Source organism: Pithys albifrons, chromosome 21 (assembly GCF_047495875.1).
Source record: "Pithys albifrons albifrons isolate INPA30051 chromosome 21, PitAlb_v1, whole genome shotgun sequence".
Lineage (NCBI taxonomy): Eukaryota > Metazoa > Chordata > Aves > Passeriformes > Thamnophilidae > Pithys > Pithys albifrons.
In genome coordinates this window covers 5,602,118-5,616,296 of record NC_092478.1, presented here as the reverse complement: position 1 = coordinate 5,616,296, position 14,179 = coordinate 5,602,118, and the positions used below count along the sequence as shown (strand labels likewise).

Below are 14,179 nucleotides of genomic sequence, written 5' to 3'. Positions count from 1 at the left end.
GCAGTCCATCCTGCCCTGACCAGCCCCAGGACTGGCAGGGGATTTACAAAATCCAGCCAGTCCCAGTGTCTCTCTGCTATCTCTGGTGAGCAGGCAAGAGCGCTTCCCTCTTCGTGGAAGGGCGGTTATCGTCCTGGCTGCCTGCAGACACCCAGCCCCGCACCCACACAGCATCCTCCCATCACGTCTCACAGCCTGCTTGGGACAGAGGAAACTTTCCCAGGAGGAGAAGGGTGCTGTCAGCTCTGAGGACTCGGAGGGTTTCAGCCATTTAATCTGGTAAGCCTTAGCTATATAAAATTTCAGGTTTGGGAAGTGGATGCTGGCACAGCTCCACCGATGCTCCCCATTGGTATTTGACTCCATGCTTTCCTCTTAGGGTCTTGCTGTATATATTTGGGTTTATGGGAGGGTTTATTCCTGGAGAAAGCCCAGTTATGGAGAGGAAGCAGTGGGCTGGGAGCTGGCGATGCAAGTGCTGCTTCCCAGTGACGTTGGAGGTGGCGCAGCGGCACGTCCTTGTGTGTGTCGCCCTGTCCATATGTTAAAATGTTGTTGTTGCTGTTAGACAGCCTTCCCATATTTAAAGCTAGATTATCCACAATTACATCTGCCCAGAGGACTGAGTAGCACCACGTGGGTCTATTTTTAGCTCTGTCTCAGGACTAATAAACTGTGATGGTTTATACATCTTTTCTCCTGCCATGTTTACAGCCTGTCAGGCTGGGAGCTGTTTGCAGACAGTTGGAGGGCGGCTTCTCAGAGAACAGCCTTCTGAGGGCAAATATTGTTGTGATGGGTGGAGAGAGCTTTGATGGCCATGGAGATTGAAGTCCTGTCTGCCTGCAGGTTCACTCCCATATGTCTGGGAGGCAGGAGGATAGGGCTGTCTGCAGGAGTCACAAGCCTCACCCAGGCAGGATTTGGAGAGGCTCTTGCCCTACTCAGTCTGCCCGCTGGTCTCCCCTTGTGCCCACTGGCTCCCCTCAGTCATGGCCATGTGCCTGCTCACCACTGGGGTGCGATTTGGGCAGTGTGAGCAGCCCCAACTGCTGAGCTGAGGAGCCTGGAGCAGAGCAGGCAGTGCTGGCGTGGCTGTGCAGGCACTCTGCCAAAGCCTGTGGTTTGTTCCTGATGATAATTTTGTTAATTACTGTACCACTCCCGCCGGCTGTCATTTTTCCTGCGAATCGGCAGGGTCCTGGCTTCCTGCCGCCACCCAGTGCCGGTGAGCCCCATGGTCCGGCAGGGATGGGCAGCTGCTGGCGCCCAGCAGCATTCCTGTGCCATGGGAAGGTTTGGTGCTAGCAGGGCCTGTGGACCTGGGCTATAAATACACTTTTCCATCTCTGCTGTTTTATTTCCAGTGGGGCTTGTGATGCTGGTTTTGCACTTGGTGAGCAAACACAGGCATTGGATCCATAGAATATTCAAGGAACTCCCATCTTCCAAAGCCTGCTGTAAAAACATAGCTCATCTCAGGCTACCACCCAGGAGAGATGTAGAGGCTTGACAGGTACTTGAATAGGTCAGAGCTACATTTTGAGTGTCTGTGAAGTCTAAAAGGTCAGTCCTTTCAGGCACTGTCCCAGCTCATTCCTCTCAAATGTTACTGGTGTCACATCAGGGACCACGACAGCTCTTTCTTCCTACAAGCAGTGTGGTGTTAATTCTCTCCAGTTTGGAATGCAGAGCCCACTTCCCAAAATCCTGACATGCTGATCCAGATCTCTTGTTCCTGATCATTGATGAGGTTGCAAAGGATGAAGTGATTTGATGAGGAAGACAGTGGGTTTCCAGATAAAAACTTCATTTTCCATCTTTTTTTTCTGAAGCAAGAGGCAAGAAAAAAGCTGTAGAGCAACAGAAACCCCTTTCTGGGTGTGATTGACTTCAGCACGTTCCCTGTAGTATGGATGTGTCAGAGATAATTCCTGTGTTTTAGCTCCACAAATTATATGTCTTTTAATGTTCTCACATCAAACAAGGTGTCTGACGGAGGTGGGTAATTGAGATGGTGTGTTCTCCTGGGAGAGTTGCTGGGACCCAGGCACTGCTGCTCCAGCTGCCACCTCTTGCATCCCTGGGACTGCTGCCCTGGGACCTTTCCCTGCATGCACCGATGACCCCCCACCTTGTTGCTCACCACCACTCCTCACCCCCACCCAGGGTGCCTGGAGGTAGAAGGTGTTTCTCCCTACATAGCACCCATCCACGGTGGGCCAAGGGGTGCCACTGTGGCAGTGGAGGCTCTGGAGATCAAGCTATGGTGGAGCCACTGGGCAGAGGGATTAGAGAGGCCCAGTTACATGCTCTGCTCAGCTGGGCTCCTCTTCACGTGATGTGATCAGCACTTCTGCAGAGCAGGAGCAGCCCTCTGGAGCCACCTGTGTGTCCAGCATTGCCACCAGCACCTGCCTTTGTAGCCACCAGCTCTCCTGCTTGCTCTGCTCATGCAAGGACTCACTGCAGCCCACCTGTGCCATCCCCACCTGTGCAACATCGTGCCCAGCAGTGCCATGGCTTCTGGGGCTAGGTTAGCAAAACCTGAACCTGGGTTTCAGCTGTGCAGGGTGAGACTCTTGCCACTGTTCTGCATCCCATGCTGTCACTGAGTGCTTTGGGATGTTTATTCCAAGACTGGTTCTCGCAGGGATGGGACTGAGGTGGTGGTTTCCTTTAACAACAGGATTCAGAGACACAGGTCAGCACTACCTGTAGTTACACAGCCCCTCACCTCTCCCAGTATTCCCCTGCTTGTGACTGATAAGAGCTCGTGAAGGGCAAAGGGCAGCTCTTCCTGCAACGCTGGTCTGGGCAATCAGTGCCTGGGAGCCTGAACCTCCTGCCTGAGCCCACTCTGCTCCTCCCTGCCTTTGCCTGGGGTCAACCCCTGCTCCCACATCCCTTGTGGCATCCTTGGGAAGGGCATTGCTCAGCTGAAGTTAAAGTCCTGAGCTTCCTGGCTGGATTCCGGTGGTGATTGATTGGAATAATGGTTCGGGGATGGCCTTTGCTCTGCATGGGGAGTGGAGGAAGGACCAGGGGCTGAGCAGGATGCTGGTGATGCTGGAAATGTCGGGCGAGTGGTGCATGTTAGTAGCTGTGCATCCCAAATCTGGCTTTGTTAGTGATGTTAGTGATGAAGGGTGACATTTGGTTCACTGATTTACCAGTAAAATTCAGAGGATCTGCTCATGCTGTAGAGACTAATTTCCTCTTCTGATTTGATCTAATTTAATTGGATGCTGAAATCTTGGAGCTCATCTCTTCAGGAAGCCTGTGTTCACAGGGAGAAATACCCCAAATTATCAGGAACACAATTTCCCTGTAATTGTGCTGCTGTCATAGCCATGACTACTTTGTTCTTGTTACACTATCGGAAATGATACAGTTACCCGAGGGAGCTGCTGATGCTGCTCCCAATCGCAGTCATGCAGCCACACTGCTGGGCAGAGAAAGCCCAAAGGTGTCTCACTCAGGCTGTTGGAATTGTGGGATAGTGTTTGGTTCATATTCAAATGGCACACAGTGGACTGAAGAGGAGTGTGTAGGAGACTCCTTGTACCCACAGCTTGCTTTGTTCCTTGATAAATGAGTCTTGGAAAACCACCTGCTATTCATGTGTTGATTGCATGATCAGTGTTCCAGGCTCCTGTCACTGATGCTCCTGCATCACTGATGCTCCTGGGTCACTGCTCCTCAATGACTTTGCTGGAGGAGTTCTTGGCCTGGCTTTACCACCTTTGAAGCTGGTACCAAAGTGTAGCTGGTCTGTTTGAGTGTGTCCATCACATGAAGTGCTTGGCATTGCCTGCACACTCTGCTGCCATCAGCCATTCCATTGGGATGCTTTGGAGACTGTATGGCCTTGACCAGGGACAGTCTGGGGTGTGCAGGGAGGAGCTGCTTCTAGCACCTTCCTTAGCTGTGCACCTGGCAATCTGCTCCACCTGCCCAGGGGAGGGTGACAGGACCTGGCTGACCTCACCTTCCTCCTGCAGTGAGAGTTCTTTCATTTTTGTTCTTTCATTGTCACTTTGGCTGCTCTCCCTGCTTATTGCCTGGGAGGTCTGGACTTTGTGCTGGGGAGATGGACCATTGTGGGCCCCAGGTCAGGCAGAAGGTTGATGCTTGTCTGCACTTGTGATAGAGATGAGCTCTGGACAGGGGCAAGCCTGTGGCCTGGTCTCCTGCCTGAGCTCCACAGGTAAATTTCTCTTTGTACTTCAACCCTGTCCTTCCATATGGGAGCCACAGTGCTGGGGTGCAGAGAGCTGCCAGTGCTGGGGCACCACAACGTGTGGGGAGCCTTGCAGACTGTTTGGGGTGGGAGCTGGGGCTGCACACATCAGTTTAGTTGCTTGGAGTTGACATGGTGCCACAGTGGCTGCTGCCAGGTCACACCTGTCCTACACTATTTCTAGGAAGATAAACTTCTTGTGCTCTGTCTCTCATTGCCTGCATGGACGAGCCAGCTCTGTGTTTTCCTGGGATTTCCTCCATGTCTTTCTAACTGAAGGCATAAAATAAATTTCTAATCAGATTACTTGGGACTGGATGTAACGTAATCTAAAGCTCTATTCCTTGTGATACTTCTCTAAGACTGGATGCCCTCTTATCCTCTTCCTGCAGTGCCGATTGAAATGCTATAATCTCTTTCTCTCTCGTTTGCAAGCTCCCAAATCCATTTCTGCTATGCCAGGGAAATCGGGATGTGACTGCTCCTTTGCAGAGAAATGGTTACTATTTTTGGTTTTCAGTCCATGTTGTATCGGCTCCTTTTGTTTCTCTCTGGCTCTCAGTCCCCAGCGCTGATGCAGCTGCCCCATCCCAGCTCTCCCACCTGGGCAGTGCAGATGCCCATGCTTGTGTGGTAGTCAGAGCCCAGCAGGACCCTGCGTGAGTGCCTGGGGCAGTGGGGCAGGGCAGTGGGGAAGGGTCCCAGCCAGGTCTCTGGGCTCCCCTGAGCCACTGCAGGGATGGGCTGGCCTTGCCTCCAGCCCGGCTGTGGCAAATGCCTGGCATAACTCATGTATTTCTGGCTCTGTCCCTCGTGAGTGAGTGAACCAGAAATAACTCCTGCACAGGGAGGCACAGAAGGTGACAGGGACGTGTTCTGCGCCATCTAATGAGGCAGTGCTGTGGGTCTGGCTGAAGGATCCCTGAGTCACTGGACTAAAGCTGAGCCTGCAGCTCAGGTGTGAATGATGGGACTGGGTTCTCCACAGGTGGAAATGCCCTGTTGGTGGCTGAGGAAGGTCAATGAGCTTCTCACCCATGGTGAGTTTCATCTCACTGCAGCGTCAGCACAAACTCCAAAGTTACTACATAAATGTATGGCTTTGTAATAATATTAAGTGTCATTTATTCACAGTAGATTTGGTACTCTTGGAGATGAAAGCTCAGTCTTGTCCCAGTCTGGTGTTTTCAGATCATTCTTTCTTAACAAAGTGTCCAGAAGAAAATGGCAAGTTCTGCACGAGCGAGCCGGCCACCAGCTGATGTATCAATCACGGTGTGTCATTGTCCCAGCCTGCCGTGTGCTCCCTCCAGCCCCTCAGGCTTCCTAGCCTGCTGCCAAACTGTTTCTCTGAAGCAAAAATGTCAGGGCATTTTTAGAGATATTTATTTCTTCATAAACCAGGGACAGCTGCTTACCCTGGAGATCATTTAGTCACTGAAGAGGTGATACTGTTTTTTTTTAAAGGAAGGATGAAGACTTGGAGCATCTTGAGCTGCAGTGTTATATCTGAGGAGATGTCCTTTGGCATGTCCGGAGGGCTTTCAAGAGTGCTGGCCCTAGCAGGACAGTGGCAGGGGCTTTCAGATGCACCAGCTGTGACACCTTATCTGCCATCCCAGGAATCACTGTCATCCTGCCTGCCCCATTCTGGAGCAGCCACCAGATAGCAAAACCTAAGAAACACAGGGCAGCTTCTGCAAGGTTTGTCACAGCCAGAAGTGAAGTCCTTCAGAGCAGGAGGTCCCCAGTTCCTTTCACCTGTGTGCCCAGGGGCTGAGCATCCTGCCCTCCTAAGAGAAACAATGGCCCTCCAGCCCTCCTCCAGCTCTTCACCATCTATTATCTTGCCCTCAGCCTATAAATTACAGATCAATTGCAATGAGTCCAGAAGCAACTGCTTCCAGTGTGGGCTGGGCAGTGTTTGGGTGGAGAGGGAACCTGGCTTCGTGTCTGCTCAAAGTGTTTCTCTATTTCCAAATAGGAGAGAATTGAACATCTTTAAAAATCAATACAAAGCCACTTCAGCATAAACCAAGGGGAGATTAATACTTAACTTGTCTGGAAAAGGGGAGGAGAGACGTGGAAAATGTCTCCAGAGAGAGAGAGACTCAATGAAATTTGAATTTGCCTGTTTAATGGGAGAGGTAAAAGGTTTAAAATTAACCCCCCTCCCCCTCCATTAACTGGAAGCTAATGAGGTGCTGGAGAATTGGTATAATTTGGCAGGGAAATGTGATCTAATTTCTTTCTTCCTTTTTTTTCTTTTTTTTTTCCTGTGCCTGAGACCTCTGACAGACTGATGGTTTCTGTTTGAAAGGAAGCAGCCAGGTATTTTGTGTAGGAACAGATCTGTTGATCCACCAAAAAGTTTATTGAGAGGCTTGGCAAGCAGGTGAAGGACTCTTCCCTGCTGTGGGATGCACATAGCACCCAGGTTTAATTCTCTTACCCACTCTCATTCTCTCACCACTGCTCACAGTTTGGCATCATTGAATGTTGTTCTGAGGAGGCAGAAACACATTTTGTGGTGTTTGAAGAATGGGCTGGGCTTTTCCCTGTGGGAAAGGGGGGACCTCGACAATTGCCTGCTGGAAGTGCTGCTGCCTCAGCTTCCCCAGGGACCTTGAGATCTGCTGAAATACAATCATACTGGTCTTGAGTTTAAGTTTGGATCTTGACTCTCTGGAGAGCTCTACATGCACAATGTAGGTTGGGATGGGTGCTGTGGTGACAGTGAACCTCTGTCTGGTTCATCTGGGGTGAATTTGTGTGGTATGCTGACAAAAATAACATCATGCCTGTTTTTATCTGATTTACAGTAGGATATAGAAAGAGATTATGGTGATGATGAGGGTTTTGTTGCTGATTTTAAAGAATCCATCTGATTAGAGATGGTGCTGAAACATTTAGATAGAGATAGCTAGTCCTGAGGTTATGTTGATCTCCTTACGGATGGCAGGCAGGGGAGGGGCAGTGATAGGCAGGAGAGTGACAGGCAGGAGGAGGCAGCAGGAGCGGCTGCTCCCTGCCAGATGTGATCTGTGACCTCTTGGGAGCAGTTTCTCCTGAGCAAACACATTTATTACAGGCTTTGTCAGGGGAGCCCCATGTGCTGTTAATGATTGACTGCCCCAGCTGGGGGTTTCCAGGCAGCTCCTGCTCCATGCCAGGCTGTTGCTCTGTGGGTGGGAAGCAAGGGGCTGTTCTCCCACCTTTGTCTAAGAGCTGCTGCGGGTCCCACTTGAGTGGACGATGGCTGTGCTTGCCTGTAGCCTGTGCATGCCCCCTGCTTCTGGCTCCTGTTTGCAGCAGGGTCCCCCCAAAGCCCTGACTGGCCGACTGTGACACTTTGCAGAGCATCTGCCCCCATGGCCCAGTGCCCTGCTGCCAGTGGAGTTCTGCCCTCCCTGCTCTAAGGTCCAGCTGGTTAAACCCACCCAGGGGAATGCTTCCATGGGCTTGACCAAATGCAGGAAGATTGTTTCAGCTGTTCTGAGGGGCTGCAGGGAGTTGGAGCACTAGTGGGCTTTGGGCAGGAGTCAGCATCCTATCCTGTGCTGGGTGGGATGCTCTTATCTATGTTCCCACACAGCATGGATGGTGCTTTCATCCATCAGACAAGGAGCTTGCTCAAAGTGCTGTAGTTTGTCCTGTGTCTAATTCCTGTGAAAACTAAACTGGCAGAGAAGGAAGGTGAGACAAGGGGGGCAGAGGGACCTGGGTGTTCTATCACCACGGCAACAGAGACTTCCAAGGAAAGGTTCTGAGGTGTGAGAAGTCGATAATTTACATTTACTTGATAAAAAAAATAACTCCCATTTCCTGGCGGGAGCTGTGTGCCAGCTTCTGGCATGAGGGACGGGCTGTAGGGCCTGTGCTGTCCCACAGCTGAAGACTGGGGCTCAGTGGGGAGAGATGCTTGGCCCTGGCAGAGGGATGGCAGGATCAGGCTGGGACCAGCTGGAGCATTCCCGCGGGGGTTTGGTGCGGTAAGGGACACATCTGGGGGGCAGGAGAAAGTCCTCCCGCTGTGCAGTTTGAAGGGGCCGTGCTGGCACTTCCCCGCTTAAGGAGCCAGGGCAGTGGGTGCCGGGAAAGCCAAGGCAGCGGGAGGGACCCTGGGGCTCCGCCGCGGGCAGTCGGCTCCTTGGTCCCTTACCGTGCCCAGAGCCCCGCTTGCCCCGCAGAGCCGGGCCGGGGGTGTCCGGGGGTGTGCGAGGACACAAACGCACAGCCCGAGGGGTCAGGGGAGCGGAGCTGCCGCCATTCCTCAGCCGCTCCCTGCGGGGCTCCGTTACGGGTCCCGCGCTCGTTACCGGCGGCGCGGGGAGCGCGCGGAGCGCGCGCGGGGCGGCGCGGGGCGGGGGCGGTCGCGACCGTGGACGCGCCGCCGCCCCCGCCGGTGCCGGTGCTCGGTCGGCGGCGGCGGCGGCAGCGCGATGTCCCGGGCGGGCGGCAGGACGCGGTCCCGGCGCGCGGGAGTGCGGGCGGCCGTGGTGCTGATCGGGCTTCTGCACCGCTCCCGGCAGAGCAGCGAGAGAAGGTGACACCGCGGGGGAACCGGGGAGCGCTCGGTACCCGCGGCCGAGCGGAACCTGGGGGCTCCGTGGGGGTTGCGTGGGGGTTCGGGGCCGGCGGCGGAAGCGGCGGATGGAGCTTCTGGGCGGTGTGTGCTGACGGCGGTACCGGGATAGCCGTGACCTGCTCGCCGTGTGCGCTGTGTGCCGGCAGCGGTACCGGGAACAGACAACGGGAACCGGGAGAACAGTGGCCCGCTCAAAGGGCGCCCTGCGTGCTCGCAGCGGTACCGAGAGCCGGACACGGGGATAACCATGACCCGCTCGGGGCGCGAGTCCGTGCATATGTGTATGGGGCTGCATTCCAGCCTCCTCGAGCCGGGTTAGCTCCGACACCCGCTGCTGCTGCAGACCCGGAGGACCAGCGCGATCCTCAGGGCTCCCGTACAGGCAGAACTGCTGGAACTCGGCTCCGCAGCTTTGTCTGCTTCGGGAACAGCTGACAAATGGTTTCATCTTTCATTGCCGAAGCCACGGGCCGTACTTCGTGTTCAACTTTGTGCCGTACGAAATGGCCTGTTTGCAGCACTGTGCGAGCTGGCATCTGCTCCTCGGGCTCTGCTTCCCCGGCTCCGCACGGGAGTTGCTGTTGGCATCAGAGATTGACCCAGTGCTGATCTGTGCAGGCTGCCCCGGGCAGGGAGTTCTCTCCTCCAGGACTGTACTGCTCTGGCAACTTCGGTGTTAAAAATAGTCAGAAATATGCACCCGAACCTCACAGGGTGTGTACCTCTGGTTTGGGGTGAAAGTGATGTGGGCACTGCTGCAGACCTAGGGAGTTTTTGCTTGTTTCTTTTTTCTTGGTTCAATTTGTGATTTTATATCAAAACCACATATGAATGAAGAATTGATTATTTGGAATCTTTATTGTAAAGTATCCTCCCATTCCCTAATCTATAAGCATGAAAAATCAGAATAAGGCAACTGGGGATGAAGCTTTTTGTCCACCGCCAAGTGGTGAGTTGCAGGTCCATACCCCATTTTTCAGTGCTTTTGCTGTAGAGACTTTGCCTTGGACAGCTGGTGCCCTTGGGAGCAGGTTTTCAGTGATGCTTTAATGACTGATGAGTGGCCTTCCTAGGGAGTTCGTGTGTCACTGTTGTTTTGAGATATTTTCTTCTTTCTTGCTGGGGTTTTACGTAGATCATCAAAGATGACCAGCTGGGTTTTGTCTTGCTTAGCCCAGGCCCACCTCTGACATAGCTCTGCCCATGGATCATGGGTTTCAGCTATAGGCAAGTTTTGGAGGGGCTGGCTGATTGGGGAGATGGCCTGTAGTCTCCTCTCCCACTTTAAGGTGCTGTGTGTGGGGAGTGTCAGAGTGCCGGGGAGGTGCGTGCTGCCAGCAGGGGTCCAAATCCTTCTCTGGATGTTGTTCCCACTGAAACCTGTTGGCCATCCCGTGTTTGCCTTGAGGCCAGGGACCGCTTTACCAATCACACCAAACAAGACTTTTCCAAAGAGCTGTCTTTCCCCCAGGTACCAGATTTCTGTGAATGACCTCAGCATGACTCTGGAGGGCTGAAAAAAACCCCTTTGGCTCTGAACTCGCACAGGAATCTGCTCTGTGAGGTGCAAGTCTGGTTTTCCTTTTTACTTTTCCCCCCAGCATCATGTTGTGCACAAACTGTCTCAGTGCAGTTCTTGCTGTGGGGTTTATTGAACACAAGAACCACATAGACATCTCAAAGAGAGAACAAGACCCTGAGGAGGTTTTTTCCTGTCTGCTATGGACTGAGAAGCCTCCATGGGAGTGATTGCAAGAATTCAAGCAGTGCTTTATGGTGGTTGCTTCATCTTATGCAAGCTACCAGGGCCATCAAAGTGACATAATCTGCAGGAAAAGGAAGGGACTGCTAGCGGCATCGTCAAAAGGGACTCAGTTCTTCCACCTGCTCCTATTTGCTTTTTTTCTCCTCCTACATTCAGTCTTTGTTCTGCATTTGCAGTTGAATTTCGCTTTCCATGAGCCATATGCAAGCCTGGCAGGATCAGTGGCAGCTGTGGAGTCCCTGGTGGCCCATGTCCCTTTCTTGTTAGCAACCCAGCAAAGTGCAGCTCAACACACCATCTTCACCAGGCTCCACTCGCAGAGCTGAGTGATGCCTGTCCACCTACAATCTGCCACCTCTCCCTCCCCTGCGCACCTGAGCTGGAGAGGAGCAGCAGGGAGGCCTGGGAGGTGGCTACTGCTGTGGGCTCCTCCTAGCACCTGTTCTGATTTGGAAACCTGGAATTTTGCACTGTATTTACATCTAAATGAGTTTTCCTGAATGTCCCACTTGCAAGTGTGGTGATGTGATGGTGGCTGTCCTCTCGTGGAGTAAAGCTGGTGGGTGGGTGCCTCTGTGTGGGGCACCCCTCCATTCACAGCCTCCCCTTGCCCTTTGGCATCAGTCCCCTGGCGCTCAGAAACGCAGGTTTCTGGGAGCTGTTCTCTGCAATTTGCAAATTATTGAATCAGCTCGGAAACGGCTGCCCGAGGCTCCTGGCTCAGGTTTGGCAGGAATAGGATCAGACGAGCCTTCTGGTCTGAAAACGTCTGCAAGTGCCTTGGCTGATTTACCCAGATCTGCAGGAAATCTCCACTTTCTCTGCTCCTGTGAGGGAGAGCAGGCAGCATATTTTGTAAAAGATAAAAACTCATTTCCACCATTCCTTGCATATCAAGCCCCACTGTCCTGATCTGGCCTAGTGAGAAGTCCTTGGCCAGATGGAAAGGTCCCACTGCCTGTAGAGGTGCAGGCAAAGCAGGAGTCAGCTCCTTGCTGTCTCCCTGAGCAGAACAGGCAGGCTGTGGTGCAGCAGAGACTGCCATGACCAGGACAGGCAGCTGGGACCCCACAGCTAGTGTGGGCAGGGGACCCCCATGGCCAGCAGAGGCAGTTGGGACTTCCATGGCCAGTGCAGGCAGCAGGGATCCATTGACTGCACAAGTGCGGGACACTCTGAACTGTTCAACAATGTTTATTCTCTGTTTGGAGGGGTAATTAAAGCCAACCCCATTGGCAGTTAAATGTCACCTTGCTCCAAGCCTGGCTCTGGTCCCGCTCGGGCAGTGGTTCACCAGCGATGCTGTGTGTGTGCAGGTGCAGGCTGGCAAGTTAAATACACAATTTATTGCAAGAAATGTGGACCAGGAAATGCTGCACTTCTGTTTTTTGCTGACTCCAAGGCTTCTAGGTGAGAAGGTAATGCTGCAGGGCTATCCTGAGCCAGGACATAACAAGGTAAATCAGTTTTTAGGGAAGATGCTCTGTGGCAGGGGTTCTGCCCAGTGCTCCGCAGTGCTGGGTGCCCGGGTGTTGAGGGGCTATGAAGCCTGGGTCTGGGGGGGTTCTGGAGCCTTGGGGCTGTTTGACATTGGTGAAAACCTGCAGCAGTGTGTGTCCTCTGCTCATGTCCTCTCTGGGATGAGTGATGATGCAGCGAGATCTTGCTTGCCTGGCATCCCAGGATTGGGTGGAGAGCTGCTCAAAGTCAGGGCAAGGTGCTTCGTTCAGACACTCACTGCAGATTTCCAGGTGTAAACCCTCAGCAAGGTGCCCTTGTCTGTGTTGCAAAAAGCCCACAATTTTGATTGGATTTTTTTTGTAATTCATGAGCAAATGCCAAGGAATCTTGGCCACCGCTGGGGTATTGGCAGGCACCGTGTCCTGGGAGGCAGGGGTCGGTCCCTGCTGTGTGGGGGATGGAGAAGAGCCTTTGCAGAGGAAGGGCAAGCAACCTGCACCCTACTCCCACCACCTGCCATGGACAGGGCTGAGCCCGGGTTGGGGGAGGGTGGAAAGCAATATGGAAGAATGGTCCCCTCTGAAAACTTAAAAGACCGGGCATGGAATATTAAATAAACTAAAAAGGGAGCAGTTGGTAAGGTGATGCCCATCAAGGATAAAAAATGATGAGTCCAGAAATAGAGGCTGTTGATTTAGAGAAGAGTCATTGTTGACCTTCTCAAGGATGCAGCATCTGACAGGCGGAACTTGTTGCTGCCGGAGTTTGGCTCCTCCCAAGGCCAGGTTTGATCTGTGGAATTAAGTGTAAGCATAAGGGTAACCTGGGATGCTCCTGCCTCATTTACACAGTGTGACAGAGGTGGAGCCAACTGCGTGGTGTGGAGCACTTCTCCATGTCAGATAGTATGTTGACATCTCCCCTTCCCACGTGAGATTTATATGAATGTACTATGTCAATTTAGAATCCATCTGGGAAGTCAGACAGACAAAACAAGAAGGTGGGATGCATTAGGAGTTTTCTACAGGGTTTGGGCTGAGAGAGCAGAAAGGAAGTGTGCACTTGGAGTCAGGTTCTGTCTGGGAGCACTCTGGGGGTCCAGGCAGCCCCAGCTCTGTGCTAAATAGGACTTTTTAGTCAGAATTTCAGTATGTTAGTGGGGTTTACCAAATGTAGGATATAAATTTAAAGGTACTTTTGGGATGTGGTCGGGGATGCTCTAAAAGAGAAAGACCTCACCTGCCCTTGCTGTGTTGGGAACTTGCCAATACCCATGCATTCAGAATGGGGGGGGGAAAATCCCCATTTTCTCCCACTTTATGAGGAGCCAGGGCAGGAGCCCTGGCCTGATGGGCTCTGCCTCCTTGGGAGCTGGCAACAGCTGGGTCCTGGATGGGACTATGCCAGGATGGCAGAGCTTATCTCAGTCTCTGCTAGGAAACCCTGCAGTCAGCCCTGCATAACTGCATTAAGGTATTTCCTTAATTAGATTTACTAAGTATGCAGGATTCTAATTCTTTCTTTTTCTTCTCTCTTAATTTGCCTAATGAGAAAAACAAAGAAATAAAATTACAGAAGTGATGCCCTTGCTTCCGTCCAGAGAGGCCGGTGTTCAGCTGTGCGGCTCCGGAGTCTGCTCTTGCCCATCCTCTGTGCTGGTGCGTGGCTGTGGCCACGGCCAGGTGGGTGCAGGGACACTGGGGCCAGGTGCTCCCTCGGGGAGTGAGCACAGTGCCATGACCTTTGGTTGCGTTCTTGATGCTGGGGCTGTGCATCTTCCATGACGCCAGGGAGAGGAGAGTGCAGGGTGAGCTGCATGCCATCCCCAGCCCCGGTCCTCACTGGTGTGGGCACCTGTGACCTTTGCTGTGGCTTGGGCTCTGCAGAGACTTGTACTCTCAGTGCCAGCTGGGCATCATGTCTCAGTGTGGGGCTGCCCAGAGCCTCCACTGTCTCTGGGGTCACTTCAGGGGGATCCCTTGGGTCGTATCCTGGTGCGCAGACAAAGACATGCTAATCTTCCTCATGATTCATTTATCGTGCTGTGAGGGTAATCTGTTTGGGAAATGGGCCGCCAGCCCTTGACCCTAGCACTGATGGTGGGTTGAATCACAGGCGTCTG

General features: G+C 52.9%; 1 protein-coding gene across 5 annotated transcripts in view; it reads left to right on the top strand.

Annotated features, from left to right (window-relative positions):
* The window catches only part of RAP1GAP2 (RAP1 GTPase activating protein 2), a 52,628-nt gene that overhangs the window by 14,159 nt on the left and 24,290 nt on the right, over positions 1-14,179 (top strand). For 4 of the 5 annotated variants that reach the window (XM_071574789.1, XM_071574790.1, XM_071574788.1 and 1 more), the window contains exon 1: positions 8,652-8,789. The exons of the other annotated variant lie outside the window; for it this stretch is intronic. In XM_071574789.1, coding sequence (XP_071430890.1) covers positions 8,686-8,789 — 104 coding nt within the window. In that variant the 5' untranslated portion in view covers positions 8,652-8,685. Of the gene's footprint in view, positions 1-8,651; positions 8,790-14,179 lie in introns of those variants that run through there. 5 annotated transcript variants of the gene reach the window in all.